Below are 13,635 nucleotides of genomic sequence, written 5' to 3'. Positions count from 1 at the left end.
ACGGGGAGATCTTTATCTCAGCCTAGAGGGGCACTGCACGTTATACCTGGATCGCCAAGTCTCTGTGCAGTAATATTTGTGCACAAGTCTAAGTTTTGAGATGTGATGACTTTTAATAGGAAGCAGGATAATTACCTTAGGTTCAGAAATTATATGTATAGCTTTGGTCAGTCAAAACGCTTTAAAAGAAAGTATCGTTTGTTTGGCCATACTTCATATGTGGGTCACTGGGGGGCACTTACTTTTGCACTCTTGTGACCCAGAATCAACAGTGGGATAAAGCCTGCTGTCAGCTGACATCACAGAGCCACTCCAGTCTCTGGATGTATCCTGCCAATAGTTTCAGGATCCACCCAGATTGTTGACCGGCTGTGCCACTGAAAGCCTGAGCCAGCCACTCCCAGGGAGCAGAGAACTATCAGTTACCGGCTCTCTGCTCACTGAAGACCGAGAACCGAGACCGAGAAGTGATCAGCGGTCATGTGGTCACTTAGTTCTCTGATTTAGAATGATGACACTGTGCACACAGTGCTACGGCAACAGTAATGCATATTTTTAGGCTGCAAGGAATAAGGTCTGAAACAGGAACTCCTGAGCTACTACCTCCTGTGTAATGCCTGGTGAGCCTCAAGAACACAGCACTCAGCCTGTAAAAGTCTATGCAAACCTCCATATGCAATCCATGCAAAAAAGGGAGAAAGGCTGGTGCCATGGAAGTCAGCTAAAACATTTTTTTTATTATTGCAGGTGAATAACAGTCAAAATATCCAACGTGTTTCGGCCATCAGGCCTTAATCATGAATAAGCCATGATTAAGGCCTGATGGCCGAAACGTGTTGGCTTTTTTAAATGTTGTTCACCTGCAATAATAAAACAATGTTTTAGCTGACTTCCATGGAACCAGCCTCTCTCCCTTTGTTGCAAGCAACAAGGTCCACCTCCGCGCTGCTACATATATGTTTATGAATAGCAGGAAGGCTGACCTAAAAAGAAAAACCAATACAGTTGCTAAATCTAAGAATTGATAAGCTGCAAAATCATCAGATTGTTGGTTTTCCTGTAAAATCTTGTTCTTGGAGTACATCATGAGACACAGAGCATCTTGAACTGCAATTGTGTATGTGAGGGGCAGCGTGGGGGTGGGATCCTGAATAATAATAATAATAATAATAATAACATAAGACTAATTAATTGTGAAGTTGTCCTACCTTAGGACTTATTTTTGGATGGTGGCTTCCAACTACTGCATTCAAAAATGATGTTTATATCAGGCATTACCAAATAGCAAACCACAGTCCAGGTGGGGGAGGCTGTGGGGGGTGATGTGAAGGGGGGCAGATAAGGATACTGCTTCGGGGAGTGATGCAGAGGACACTACTGGGAGGGGGGGTTGTTGATACGAAGGGAGGTTCAGAACACTACTGTAAACAGGATGGGGGGGGGGTGATGTGAAGAGGGGCTGAAAACGCTGCTGTGAAGGGAAACTGTGATGGGAAGTGGAGGGCTGTGATGTTAAGCTCCATTCTCACTTGTGCGACTTGTCATGCGACTTTGAACACCAAAGTCGCATGGCAAGTCGCACCCCATGTTTTCCAATGAGTACCGTTCATATCTATGCAACTTAAAGTCGCAGCCTTAAAGTAGTTCATGCACTACTTTGGTCTGACTTTCATGCGACTTGAGAGCCATAGACTTCAATGTTAATCGTATGAAAGTCGCAACCTGAATGTTTTACATGCGACAGTTGTGCAACAATTATCCATTATCAGTAGTCAAAGTCAAAAAAGCATCAAAGTTGTAACCTTTCAAAGTTGCGTCAAAATTGCATCAAAGTTGCACTCCAAAGTTGCACTCCTTTGGACTTGTACAAGTGTGAATGGATCCTAAAGGGGATGCACTGATGTAAGAATGATGTTACAAGAGGAGGGGAACTGTGATGTGAAGGATCTCAGTCATCAGTCAAGGATCTCAGAGTCATCGCACAAAATTGCAACTTTGCTGTAAGAAAAGTCTTCTGACAAGACCTCCGTGAATTTTAATTCAATACCCCTGCTTTATAGCCTTACCTTCCTACCATAAATTCTGGTGTACTAAAAGTATTATTAGATCTTCATTTAGATGTGTGGTTGAGGGGCAGTAAAAAAGCGTGGTTGAGATGTGCTTTTGCTGTCCCCCAACCTCACCCCTCCTTAAGCTGCAAGAGGCAGCGAACAGGGATGTTTACATGCTGTAGTCGCATTTGAACCCTTGTCAATATCTACCCAAGATGTAATGATCGGTAGGTGGCAAGCCCGCCGAACGCGACACAGTCACGCAAACAGACAACCTCCAGAACTGCAACTATGTGCAATGTTTGTTTTCAAAAATGGGTTTAAAACAGGCAATGTGGTACGTCCTCACTGCCAGTCAATTGTCTCGGAAGCGCGATCCAAACACGGATCATGCTTCAGAGCAAAGGTAGGTTTCCAGAATTGTTTTTTTCCTTGCATTTAGTTTCCAATTTAGTCCAATTAAACCTGACTGGGTGTGCGGGAATAATATACAGGTTAACAATGACTGTATATTCTGTACTTCACAGGTGTAAGTTCTTACCAGCTGCTGAACTATGAAGATAAATCAGACGTGTCTTTGGACAGAAGACATGGAAATCAGATCATGAATGATGTCGGAATAAATATCTATGGATCTGATTCTCTTGCTGTTAAAGCTTCTTTTGGTGTTGTAACTAAGCATGAAGTTGAAGTCCCAACATTACTTAAAGAACTTATATCCAGGTATTGTATTATGTGACCGCCCGGAAATATACTGTATACCAAGCATTTCATACACAGCACAGTCTACAGCTGGGAAAGTACTGTATATACTGGAGCAAATTAAAATGGAACTGTTCTCCATAGATAAAGCTTAATTTAGGGCCGGTTCATATCTGTGCCATGAGTTTTAGGTGCAATGCTTTTTATATACGTTTTAGTTGCGTTACCATTGAACTCTACATAACCTGCATTTTTTTAGAAAGTACATCAAAATGCAGCAAGCATTTTTTTAAGCCCTGCACCTAGAGCGCAGCACATACAGGACTGAACAAGGCCTTACTGCTGTAGGCTGACATCGGACTGGTACCTATATGAAAAAGTTCTATTTTTCCACCAGACCCAGTATATTTAGTAGAGTTTAAAAAACTGATGCATTTATACAATTTATGCATTTATACTTATACAATATATCACTAAAAGTATTGGGACACCCGTCCAAATCATTGGATTCAGGTGTCCCAATCACCTCCATGGCCACAGGTGTATAAAATCAAGCACCTAGGCGTGCAGACTGCTTCTACAAACATTTATGAAAGAATGGGTCGCTCTCAGGAGCTCAGTGAATGCAAACGTGGTACCGTGATAGGTTGCCACCTGTGCAATAAGTCCATCCCCGAAATTTCCTTGCTACTAAATATTCCACGGGCAACTGTTAGTGGTATTATAAGAAAGTGGGAACAACAGCAACTCAGCCACAAAGTGGTAGGCCACGTAAAATGATAGAACGGGGTCAGCGCATGCTGAAGCTCACAGTGCGCAGAAGTCGCCAACGGTCTGCAGAGTTTATAGCTACAGACCTCCAAACTTTACACTTTCAGATTAGCACAACAACAGTGTGTAGAGAGCCTCGTGGAATGGGTTTGCATGATCGAGCAGCTGCATCAAAGCCTTACATCACTAAGTGCAATGCAAAGCATCAAATGCAGTGGTGTAAGGAATGCCACCACTGAACTCTAGAGCAGTGGAGACGTGTTCTCTGGAGTGACGAATCATGCTTCTCTGTCTGGTAATGCTATGGACGTGTCTGGGTTTGGCGGTTGCCAGGAGAACTGTACTTGCCTGAATGCATTGTGCCAAGTGTTTGGTGGAGGGGGGATCATGGTGTGGGGTTGTTTTTCACGGGTTGGGCTTGGCCCTTTGGTGTCCGACAGAACACCTTTGGGACGAATTAGAGTGGAGACTGTGAGCCAGGCCTTCTTGTCCACATGAGTGCCTGACCTCACAAATGCACTTCTGGAAGAATGGTCAAACATTCCCATAGACACACTCCTAAACCTTGTGGACAGCCTTCCCAAAAGAGTTGAAGCTGTTATAGCTGCAAAGAGTGGGCCAACCCAATATTGAACCCTAAAGACTAAGACTGGGATGCCATTAAAGTTCATGAGCGTGTAAAGGCGGGTGTCCCAATACTTTTGGAAATATAGGGTATGTTACCTGACTTGGGTTCCAGAACAATCCCAGGATACCCTGTGGGGCACTTGCACAGCAGCCCTATTTCCTAGAATGGGTCGCATTCGGCAGACACTACACCCACCAAAAGTGACAGGGGTGAAATTCCTGCTCTGGCCACTGCCTCTGCAGCTAAAAGAGGTAATTTTTTATTTGGGGGGGCGGGGGGGGGGGGGCATTAAAAGCGTGACTAAACTGCAGGGCTTTAACCCCCCCCCCCCCCCCAACCACTTGTGTAAATGAGCCCGTAGTGCCTTTTATGTAGTAGTCTCATTTCTGATGATTCCTACACTGACACTTTACTGAGTACAAAAACTGATGCTCTTTCAGTTTATTTAATGCATGTTATGTTTTGCTACACCGTGCTTATGCTATGTTTTATACAGGCATTGTATTTTGACTGTCATGCCCAATTTAACATTTTATCACTTTATAGTGGCAAATGGATGCAATCATATAAAATGATGACAAATATTGCTCTGTTTGTATTATTAGCACTTGCTTTAACTTCATAGACGGGAGTGTTACTCTGTACTCCAGTGACATCTGCTGGGAAAACCAAAGTATTGCTTTACAAGGATCTACTGTTACAATACAAAGTTACAATTCTTCACTATTCCTCATTTACTAAGACCTAAGGGAGAATTCCCTCTTTCTGCCCATATAGCAAATGTTAGAACAAGATGTGATGGAATTTTTTTCCACAGGTGAGATGGACAAGAATAAAAACATGTCAGCGTGACAGAAGTTTTAACGTATTCCCACTAATCAAAACTAGAAAAGAAAAAATATAGCTGGATATGGACTTTAATAATTGCTCCTATTGGCCTGTCCCTGCACATGTACTTAGTGAACTTACTGAACAGTCAACTTCTCATTGTACTGAGCCACATCTAACTGACCACAGACTGCAGCATATACAGTGCCTTGAAAAAGTATTCATACCCCTTGACATTTTCCACATTTTGTCATGTTACAACCAAAAAAGTAAATTAATTTTTTTGGGGGGATATTATGTGATAGACCAACACAAAGTAGCACATAATTGTGAAGTAAAAGGAAATGATAAATGGTTTTCAAAATTTTTTACAAATAAATATCTGAAAAGTGTGGCGTGCATTTGTATTCAATACTTTGTAGAACCACCGTTTGCTGCAATTACAGCTGCAAGTCTTTTTGGGGATGCCTCTACCAGCTTTGCACATCTAGAGAGTGACATTTTTGCCCATTCTTCTTTGCAAAATAGCTCAAGCTCTGTCAGACTGGATGGAGAGTGTCTGTGAACAGCAATTTTCAAGTCTTGCCACAGATTCTCAATTGGATTTAGGTCTGGACTTTGACTGGGCCATTCTAACACGTGAATATGCTTTAACCACTTGCCGACCAGCCACTGTCATTATATTGTGGCAGGTTGGCACAATCCCGTGGACCATTGTAGCTGTACATCGGCTCCTTTAAGCGGGATAGCAGGCACGCGTACGCTGCATTGCGGGGAGCTGATGCTCGTGGCCGGCGGTCGCACGTGATCGCCTGCACGAGAAGCAGAACAGGGACATGTGTGTGTGTAAAAACACAAATGTGAGGGGAGGCAGATCGTGAGTTCCTAATAGCTAGGAACCACAATCTGTCATCTCCTATAGTCAGTCTCCTCCCCCCACAGTTAGAACACACAGTCAGAGAACACATGGAGTCCATCAGGAAAGGAAAATTATGGTAAGTATTTGATAGGAGATTTTAAGTTTTACGTTTTTGGTTGTAACATGACAAAATGTGGGACATTTTAAGGGTTATGAATACTTTTTCATGACACCGTATGGTTTCTGATATAATGCTACCTGTCCATTTAAATTCTTTCCCTGAGCATACTCCAAAAAAAAAAAAAAAAAAAAACGTAGGAGAGGAGAACATGGAAAACAGACACGAACCTATGGCTAAAGCCACAGGGCCTGGGGAGACATCCATCACCTTAAAGTTACATAGTTACATAGTAGGTGAGGTTGAAAAAAGACACAAGTCCATCAAGTTCAACCTATGTGTGTGATTATGTGTCAGTATTACATTGTATATCCCTGTATGTTTTGGTCATTCAGGTGCTTATCTAATAGTTTTTTGAAACTATCGATGCTCCCCGCTGAGACCACCGCCTGTGGAAGGGAATTCCACATCCTTGCTGCTCTTACAGTAAAGAACCCTCTACGTAGTTTAAGGTTAAACCTCTTTTCTTCTAATTTTAATGAGTGGCCACGCGTCTTGTTAAACCCACTTCTGTAAAAAAGTTTTATCCCTATTGTGGGGTCACCAGTATGGTACTTATAAATTGAAATTATATCCCCTCTCAAGCGTCTCTTTTCCAAAGAGAATACGTTCAGTGCTTACAACCTTTCTTCATAACTAATATCCTCCAGACCCTTTATTAGCTTTGGACAGCATACTCCAGATGAGGCCAGACCAGAGTCTTGTAGAGTGGGAGAATTATCGTTTTATCCCTGGAGTTGATCCCTTCTTTAATGCATGTCAATATTCTGTTTGCTTTGCTAGCAGCAGCTTGGCATTGCATGCCATTACTGAGCCTATCATCTACTAGGACCCCCAGGTCCTTTTCCATCCTAGATTCTCCCAGAGGTTCTCCCCCCAATGTATAGATTGCATTCATATTTTTGCCACCCAAATGTATTATTTTAATTTTTTTCTACATTGAACCTCATTTGCCATGTAGTTGCCCATCCCATTAATTTGTTCAGCTCTTCTTGCAAGGTTTCCACACTCTGCGGAGAAGTTATTGCCCTGCTTAGCTTTGTATCATCTGCAAATGCAAAGATTGAACTGTTTACCCCATCCTCCAGGTCGATTATGAATATATTAAATAGGATTGGTCCCAGCACAGAACCCTGTGGAACCCCACTACCCACCCCTGACCATTCCAAGTATTCCCCATTTATCACCACCCTCTGAACTCGCCCTTGTAGCCAGTTTTCAATCCATGTACTCACCCTATAGTCCATGCCAACGGACCTTATTTTGTACAGTAAACGTTTATGAGGAACTGTGTCAAATGCTTTTGCAATATCCAGATATGTGATGTATCTGGATTTTGGGCCTTCCTTTATCTAGATGGCAACTCACTTCCTCATAGAAGGTTAATAGATTGGTTTGGCAAGAATGATTCTTCATGAATCCATGCTGATTACTGCTAATAATACTGTTTTCATTGCTAAAATCTTGTATATAGTCCCTTATCATCCCCTCCAAGAGCTTGCATACTATTGATGTTAGGTTAACTGGTCTGTAATTCCTAGGGATGTATTTTGGGCCCTTTTTAAATATTGGTGCTACATTGGCTTTTCTCCAATCCACTGGTAACATTCCAGTCAGTAGACTGTCAGTAAAAATGAGGAACAATGGTCTGGCAATTACTTGACTGAGTTCCCCAAGTACCCTCTGGTGCAAGCCATCTGGCCCCGGTGATTTATTAGTGTTAATTTTCCCAAGTCTAATTCTAATTCTGTCCTCTGTTAGCCGTGAGAGTGCTTCCTGTGACGTGTCATAAGGATAAGCACTGCAGTTTTGGTTACTAAAGCCCCCCGATTCCCTTGTGAAGACTGAGGAGAAGAATAAATTCAATACCTTCGCCATCTCCCCATCCTTTGTAACCAGATGTCCTTCCTCATTCTTTATGGGGCCAATATGGTCTGTCCTCCCTTTTTTATTATTTACATACTTAAAGAATTTCTTGGGATTTTTTTTGCTCTCCTCCACTATGTGTCTTTCGTGTTCTATCTTAGCAGCCCTAATTGCACCCTTATATTTCTTGTTGCATTCTTTATAAAGTCTGAATGCTGAAGATGATCCCTCAGCACTGTATTTTTTGAAGGCCTTCTCCTTTGCTTTTATATGCATTTTTACATTGGAGTTAAGCCATCTAGGACTTTTGTTCGCTCTTTTAAATTTATTAACCAATGGGATGCACTGGCTAATGCCCTTATTTTATATGCTCTTAAAGTTAAACCCATCTCTCCTCCGTGTTCTTTGTTCCTAATTTTTTATCCCAATTTATATCTTCTAGCAAGGTTCACAGTTTAGGGAAGTTGGCTCTTTTGAAATTCAGTGTCTTTGTATTCCCCTAATGTTTGTGTGATTTATACTGTATTGTTGGTAAACAGTAGATCTAGTAACGCTTTATTTCTAATTGGTGCGTCTACCATCTGACCTATGAAATTGTCCTGCAAGACATTAAGGCCCCTTTCACACTGGGGCGGTTTGCAGGCATTATTGCGCTAAAAATAGCACCTGCAAACGGCCCCTAAACAGCCTCCGCTGTTTGTTCAGTGTGAAAGCCCGAGGGCTTTCACACTGAAGCGGTGCGCTGGCAGGAGAAGAAAAAATCTCCTGTCAGCCGCATCTTTGGAGCGGTGAAGGAGCGGTGTATTCACCGCTCCTAAACCGCTCCTGCCCATTGAAATCAATGGGACAGCGCGGCTATACCGCGGTAATACCGCGGCTATAGCCGCGCTATACGAGGGGTTTTAACCCTTTTTCGACCGCACCGCTAGCGGCCGAATACTGCGGTAAAATAGCGCTGTTTTACCGATGACGCCCCCTACCGCCCCAGTGTGAAAGGGGCCTTAGGAACTGGCAAGCCTTAGATGAATGCGCAGTTCCCTCCTCCCAGTCTATGTCTGGATAATTAAAATCCCCCATTATGATGACACTTCCCATCCTTGCTGCTAATCCAAATTGTGATAGGAGGTCCACCTCCGCTTCCTCCCTTAAGTTAGGGGGCCTATAGCATACTCCCAGTATTATTTTTCCCCTTAGCTTCATCCATTTGGAGCTCTACCCATAAGGATTCCACCTCCTCCCTTGCTCCCTTAGCGATGTCATCTCTCACATTCACTTGGACATTATTCTTGATATATAGGCATACCTTTCCCCCTTTTTTACCCTCTCTATCCCTGCGATAAAGGAAATACCCTTGAATGGTTGCCAGCCAATTATGAGAACCAGGTCTCTGAAATTCCCACAAACTCCAAATTCTCCTTGTACAACAGTATCTCTAGTTCACCCATCTTGTCCGCCAGGCTCCTGGCATTGGTGAACATGCCATGTAGTTTAGACCGGTCGCATACTATCCTCTTATTGGGTGTTCCGAGATTGCAACTAGGACTTGTTACTATACTTTCCTTGGTTTTATGTGCTTTAGTCAACCTACCACTAATGCCCCCAATACTACCCTCTGGAATATGTTCCGCGCTGACTACCTCTACCCTCCCCCCAGTCGCCTAGTTTAAAAACCCCTCTAACTTTTTGGCCATCTTTACTCCTAGCTGAGAAAACTACCTTGGAGGTCCTTTTCCTCAATTTAGCCCCCAAGTCCCTAAAATCGTTCTTTAGGACACTCCATCTGCCTCTGACTTTGTCATTGGTGCCAACGTGCACCATGACAGCCGGGTCCTCCCCAGCCCCTCCCAGTAATCTGTCCACCAGATCCGTGATGTGCCGAACCTGAGCGCCCGGTAGACAGCATACAGTTCGGCGCTTCAGGTCTTTGTCACAGATTGTCCTCTCTGTCCTTCTAAGAATTGAGTCCCCTACCACCAGAAACTGTCTATCCTTTCCCTTCACTTCCCCCCCACTCTCACTGGAGGAGTTCTTCCCCTGGCAGCTAGCAGAGGGGGGGGGATTTGGGACTTTAAATGAGGCACATATGTGGTGTGCCTCCATCCCTAAATTCGAGACTAAAATGGGGAAAGTTGGGACTTTAAGATGAGGTCATGGACACCGTGGAAATGACTGGATGAAAATACATATTTATTGATCGTCATGAAATGCACAATCATATCAAAAACATTAACCACATCTATAAAAGACATTATAATAAATATCATTCCATAAAGTATTCACAAGCACATATGTATGTGCGAACGTAATACAGACATCAGGAGTACATAAAATATATACCCATTTGGTGCCAAATGGTGGTCACAATTGATAAATCATACAGACAAGACAGAAAAACTCATAGTATACATATGGTGTTGCAGCAGCACTTGCACCGGGAATAAGGATGTAAACAGTAAAAAGTAAAAACATGGTACAGATAAAGTTGTTCTGGGGTGAAAGTATATTGTAGACATAATATCTGCGTCCCATAATGTCCGACGCGTTTCGTGTGAAAGACACTCATCAGGGGCGATAGCCTAGGGACGTCTAGAAAAAATGATAAAGTGCGATTAGTCTAAGTGTGAGTAATTATGCTGAAGGGGGGGCGGGAGAGCCCACCCTAAGTACTTACATGTAAATCAGTACGTAAGGGTATATCGGGTATGATACCAGGGTCCAGAAAAAACGTCCAAAACGGGAGCTGAGGTATTCTGGGGTCGTGTGTCGGCAGGACGCATACAAGCCACCCCTGAGCACATAAACCAGGTTGCCAGTATTTATGGTAAGCCAAATAATGCGCTATAAAATACTACCTAGAATGAAAAAATGCATGATAGCTATGTCAGTCATGGTGGGTGGAAAAATAAAAATAAAAAATATAATAAAATAAAATAAAATAAAATAAATAAAATAAATTAAATATGAAAATAAGAATAAATATGAAAATAAAAATGAAATATATAAAAAATAAAAATAAAAAAATGATGAAAAATGAGGAGTAATAGGTAAAAAATAAAATAAAAGAATGAAAAATAATGAATAATAAATAAAAAAGTAGAAAAAGTACGAAAGAGGAGGGGGTTAATCTCTAACTAATAAGAAGAATATTGCAGATAGAACATCTTGCAAATAACAAAAATTGGAGTGAGAATGTAGTCACACTCCAAACATGGTAAAATCAGGTGTGAAAGTATGTAACAGACTGCGGAGACAGTACCGTTTTGCATGAAAGTAAAACAAACGAAAAGAAAAAACTAGCTATCAAAATGAAAAGTAACCTAATCATGACTTACATGTGCCCCAAAAAGGAAAGGAGTGAACCGCTGTAGTGGAGTGTGGCGTGTCTGATCCATGGCAACCCTGACTATGGCAGGGGGGTCAATATATAGCAACCCGCACGCATACACACCGGCCCCCTGGCAGCTAGGCGAGTCCCTCAGCTCCAGCAGTGCTGGTCCCTGACTGGTTTTACCAATGACACTCAATGGAGCATACTTATTGGGATGCTTCAGCCCTGGATCGGCCTGCCTGGCACTTCCCCCTCTATCCTTCCTGACTGTCACCCATCTACTCTTTTCTGGTGCCTGCACCTCTTTCTCTCCACCTGCCTCTATGCTGGCCCCTGCCGGCACCTGCCGGGTACGTTCCTGGCTCTCATTTAGTATGGAGGGTCTTCTCAGTGCTGACAGTTGCTTCCCTAGATTCAGAACCTGGTAAACAATGTGCTTACATTTTGCACAGCAGTATTCGCCCTCGATCAGATAATCAAGGAACGCATACATGCCGCAAGATGTACACCGAGTCGCATCTCCACACCCGCCGGGCATTGTACCTACCAATTTAATATGGATTGGGGATTATACCCTGGGGATTATACACAGGTACAGGCTACACTGACGCCTTTCGGCTAAGAAGCCTTCATCAAAGCAATGCTTTGATGAAGGCTTCTTAGCTGAGACGCGTCAGCATAGCCTGTACCCGTGTACCCATGTAACCCAATAAAGGACTGTTATTCAAGAGTATCCGAGTCATCAGCCCTTTTCTGATTCAGGTACTGCATTTTGGGGCCTGAACATCCTGGCTAGAGCACCGGATCACAGTTCATAGATCATCATATTTGTAGTGGAGCTGGGGTATCATTTTGCTTCTCTTTGCTTGCAATCATGCAGTATGTAAAGTAACACTATTAGGCTCCATTCACACCAATGTGTTTTTTCATGCTTATTGCTTTTTTCAGAAACGAAGGGCATTTTTTTAACATGGGTTCCTATGGAACATGTTCAAATAATGCATTTTTGTCCTTCTGTATTTTTAGAAAGGTCAGGGACTTTTTTAAATGCAAAGCTCAATAGACTTCAATGGAGAAGCTGCAGAAAAGCATGTAGTGCAATTTTGCGGCGATTTGCATTTTTAAATCTGCCTAACAGCAAATCCCCCCCCCCCCAAAAAAAAAGAAAAAGCCTAAACGTAAAAAGTAAAATCGCTGTAAAAACTGCAGAAAGCATAGGCCAATTTTCAGCTTTCAGCGCTGACACACTTTGAATGACAATTGTGCGGTCATGCTACACTGTAACCATTTAATCACTGCTGAGTTTTTTATTTTTTACTTATTTTTTTAAAAAAAGACGTTTTTCTTAGTTTCTGTCAGTAAATTTTGTAAATAAGTAACTTTTTTCCTTCACTGATGAGGCGACACTGATGGGCACTGATAGGCTGCACTGATCGGCACTGATGAGGTGGTACTTATGGGCACTGATGAGGTGGCACTTATGGGCAATGATTAGGTGGCACTGATGAGGAGGCACTAATATGCTGCACTTATGGGCTCTGATAGGTGGCACTGATATGTGGCACTGCTGAGCATTGATAGGCGGCACTGATGGGTGGCACTAGTGGGCACTGATAGGTGGCACTGATGGGCACTGATAGGCGGATAGTGGGCACTGATGGGTGGCACTGATGGACATTGATAGAGAGCAATGATGGGCATTAATGGGCAGCAATGATGGACATTGATGGGCTACACTGATAGATGGCATTTATAGCCACCACTGACCGGCATCACTAATGGGCACTGATTGGTGGCACTTGTGGGCACTGATTGCTGGCACTGGTGGGCACTGATTGCTGGCACTGGTGGCGCTGATGATCAGTGCCCTGATTACATGTCTGGATGTCCCCTGCGAGGAGATGCCGCTGATCGGCTTTCCTCGCCACAAACTCTGTCAGTGTGAGGCGATGAGAGATGATTACCGGCATTTCCATGTTTACATGTGACCGGCTGTGATTGAACAGCCGATCACATGGTTAAAGAGCCGCGGCTGTGGCCCATTACAGAGATCGGGGTTGTGCCGTGTCCTAGCAAGCTGTGCACCCGTTCTGGGACGACGTCATATGACATCATCCCAGAACGAGAGCCGCACCGCCCGTCCATCATTTCATGTCAGAAGAAAGTTGTAACTTGTTGAGTCTAATGGAGGCACATCATTGGAGCAACGAGGAGGAAAGCATGATCTGTTAGTCCAGGGTGGCTAAAAAGCTTTATTTGACCAAACTTAATTGTGAGGTCCCACTCTGTGAGGTGAGCGCATTTCTTATGGGGGAGCACTGAGGTGAATAGATACAAAGCACGGATTTTTGATAATTTGTGAAGACTCAACAAGTTACAACTTTCTTTTGACATTTTCATTAATTAAATATTTAAATGCACTAA

The 13,635-nt window shown here is 43.1% G+C and overlaps 1 protein-coding gene across 1 annotated transcript in view; it reads left to right on the top strand.

Annotated features, from left to right (window-relative positions):
- PJVK (pejvakin) overlaps positions 1-13,635 on the top strand; it is a 31,189-nt gene that overhangs the window by 2,283 nt on the left and 15,271 nt on the right. The window contains exon 2 of the mRNA XM_073634954.1: positions 2,579-2,774. Within this exon, the coding sequence (XP_073491055.1) occupies positions 2,579-2,774 (196 nt within the window). The remainder of the gene's footprint in view (positions 1-2,578; positions 2,775-13,635) is intronic.

Source organism: Aquarana catesbeiana, linkage group LG06, assembly GCF_042186555.1.
Source record: "Aquarana catesbeiana isolate 2022-GZ linkage group LG06, ASM4218655v1, whole genome shotgun sequence".
In the NCBI taxonomy this organism is placed as follows: domain Eukaryota; kingdom Metazoa; phylum Chordata; class Amphibia; order Anura; family Ranidae; genus Aquarana; species Aquarana catesbeiana.
The sequence above is the reverse complement of the archived record's forward strand: the minus strand, read 5'-3'. Positions and strand labels throughout refer to the sequence as shown.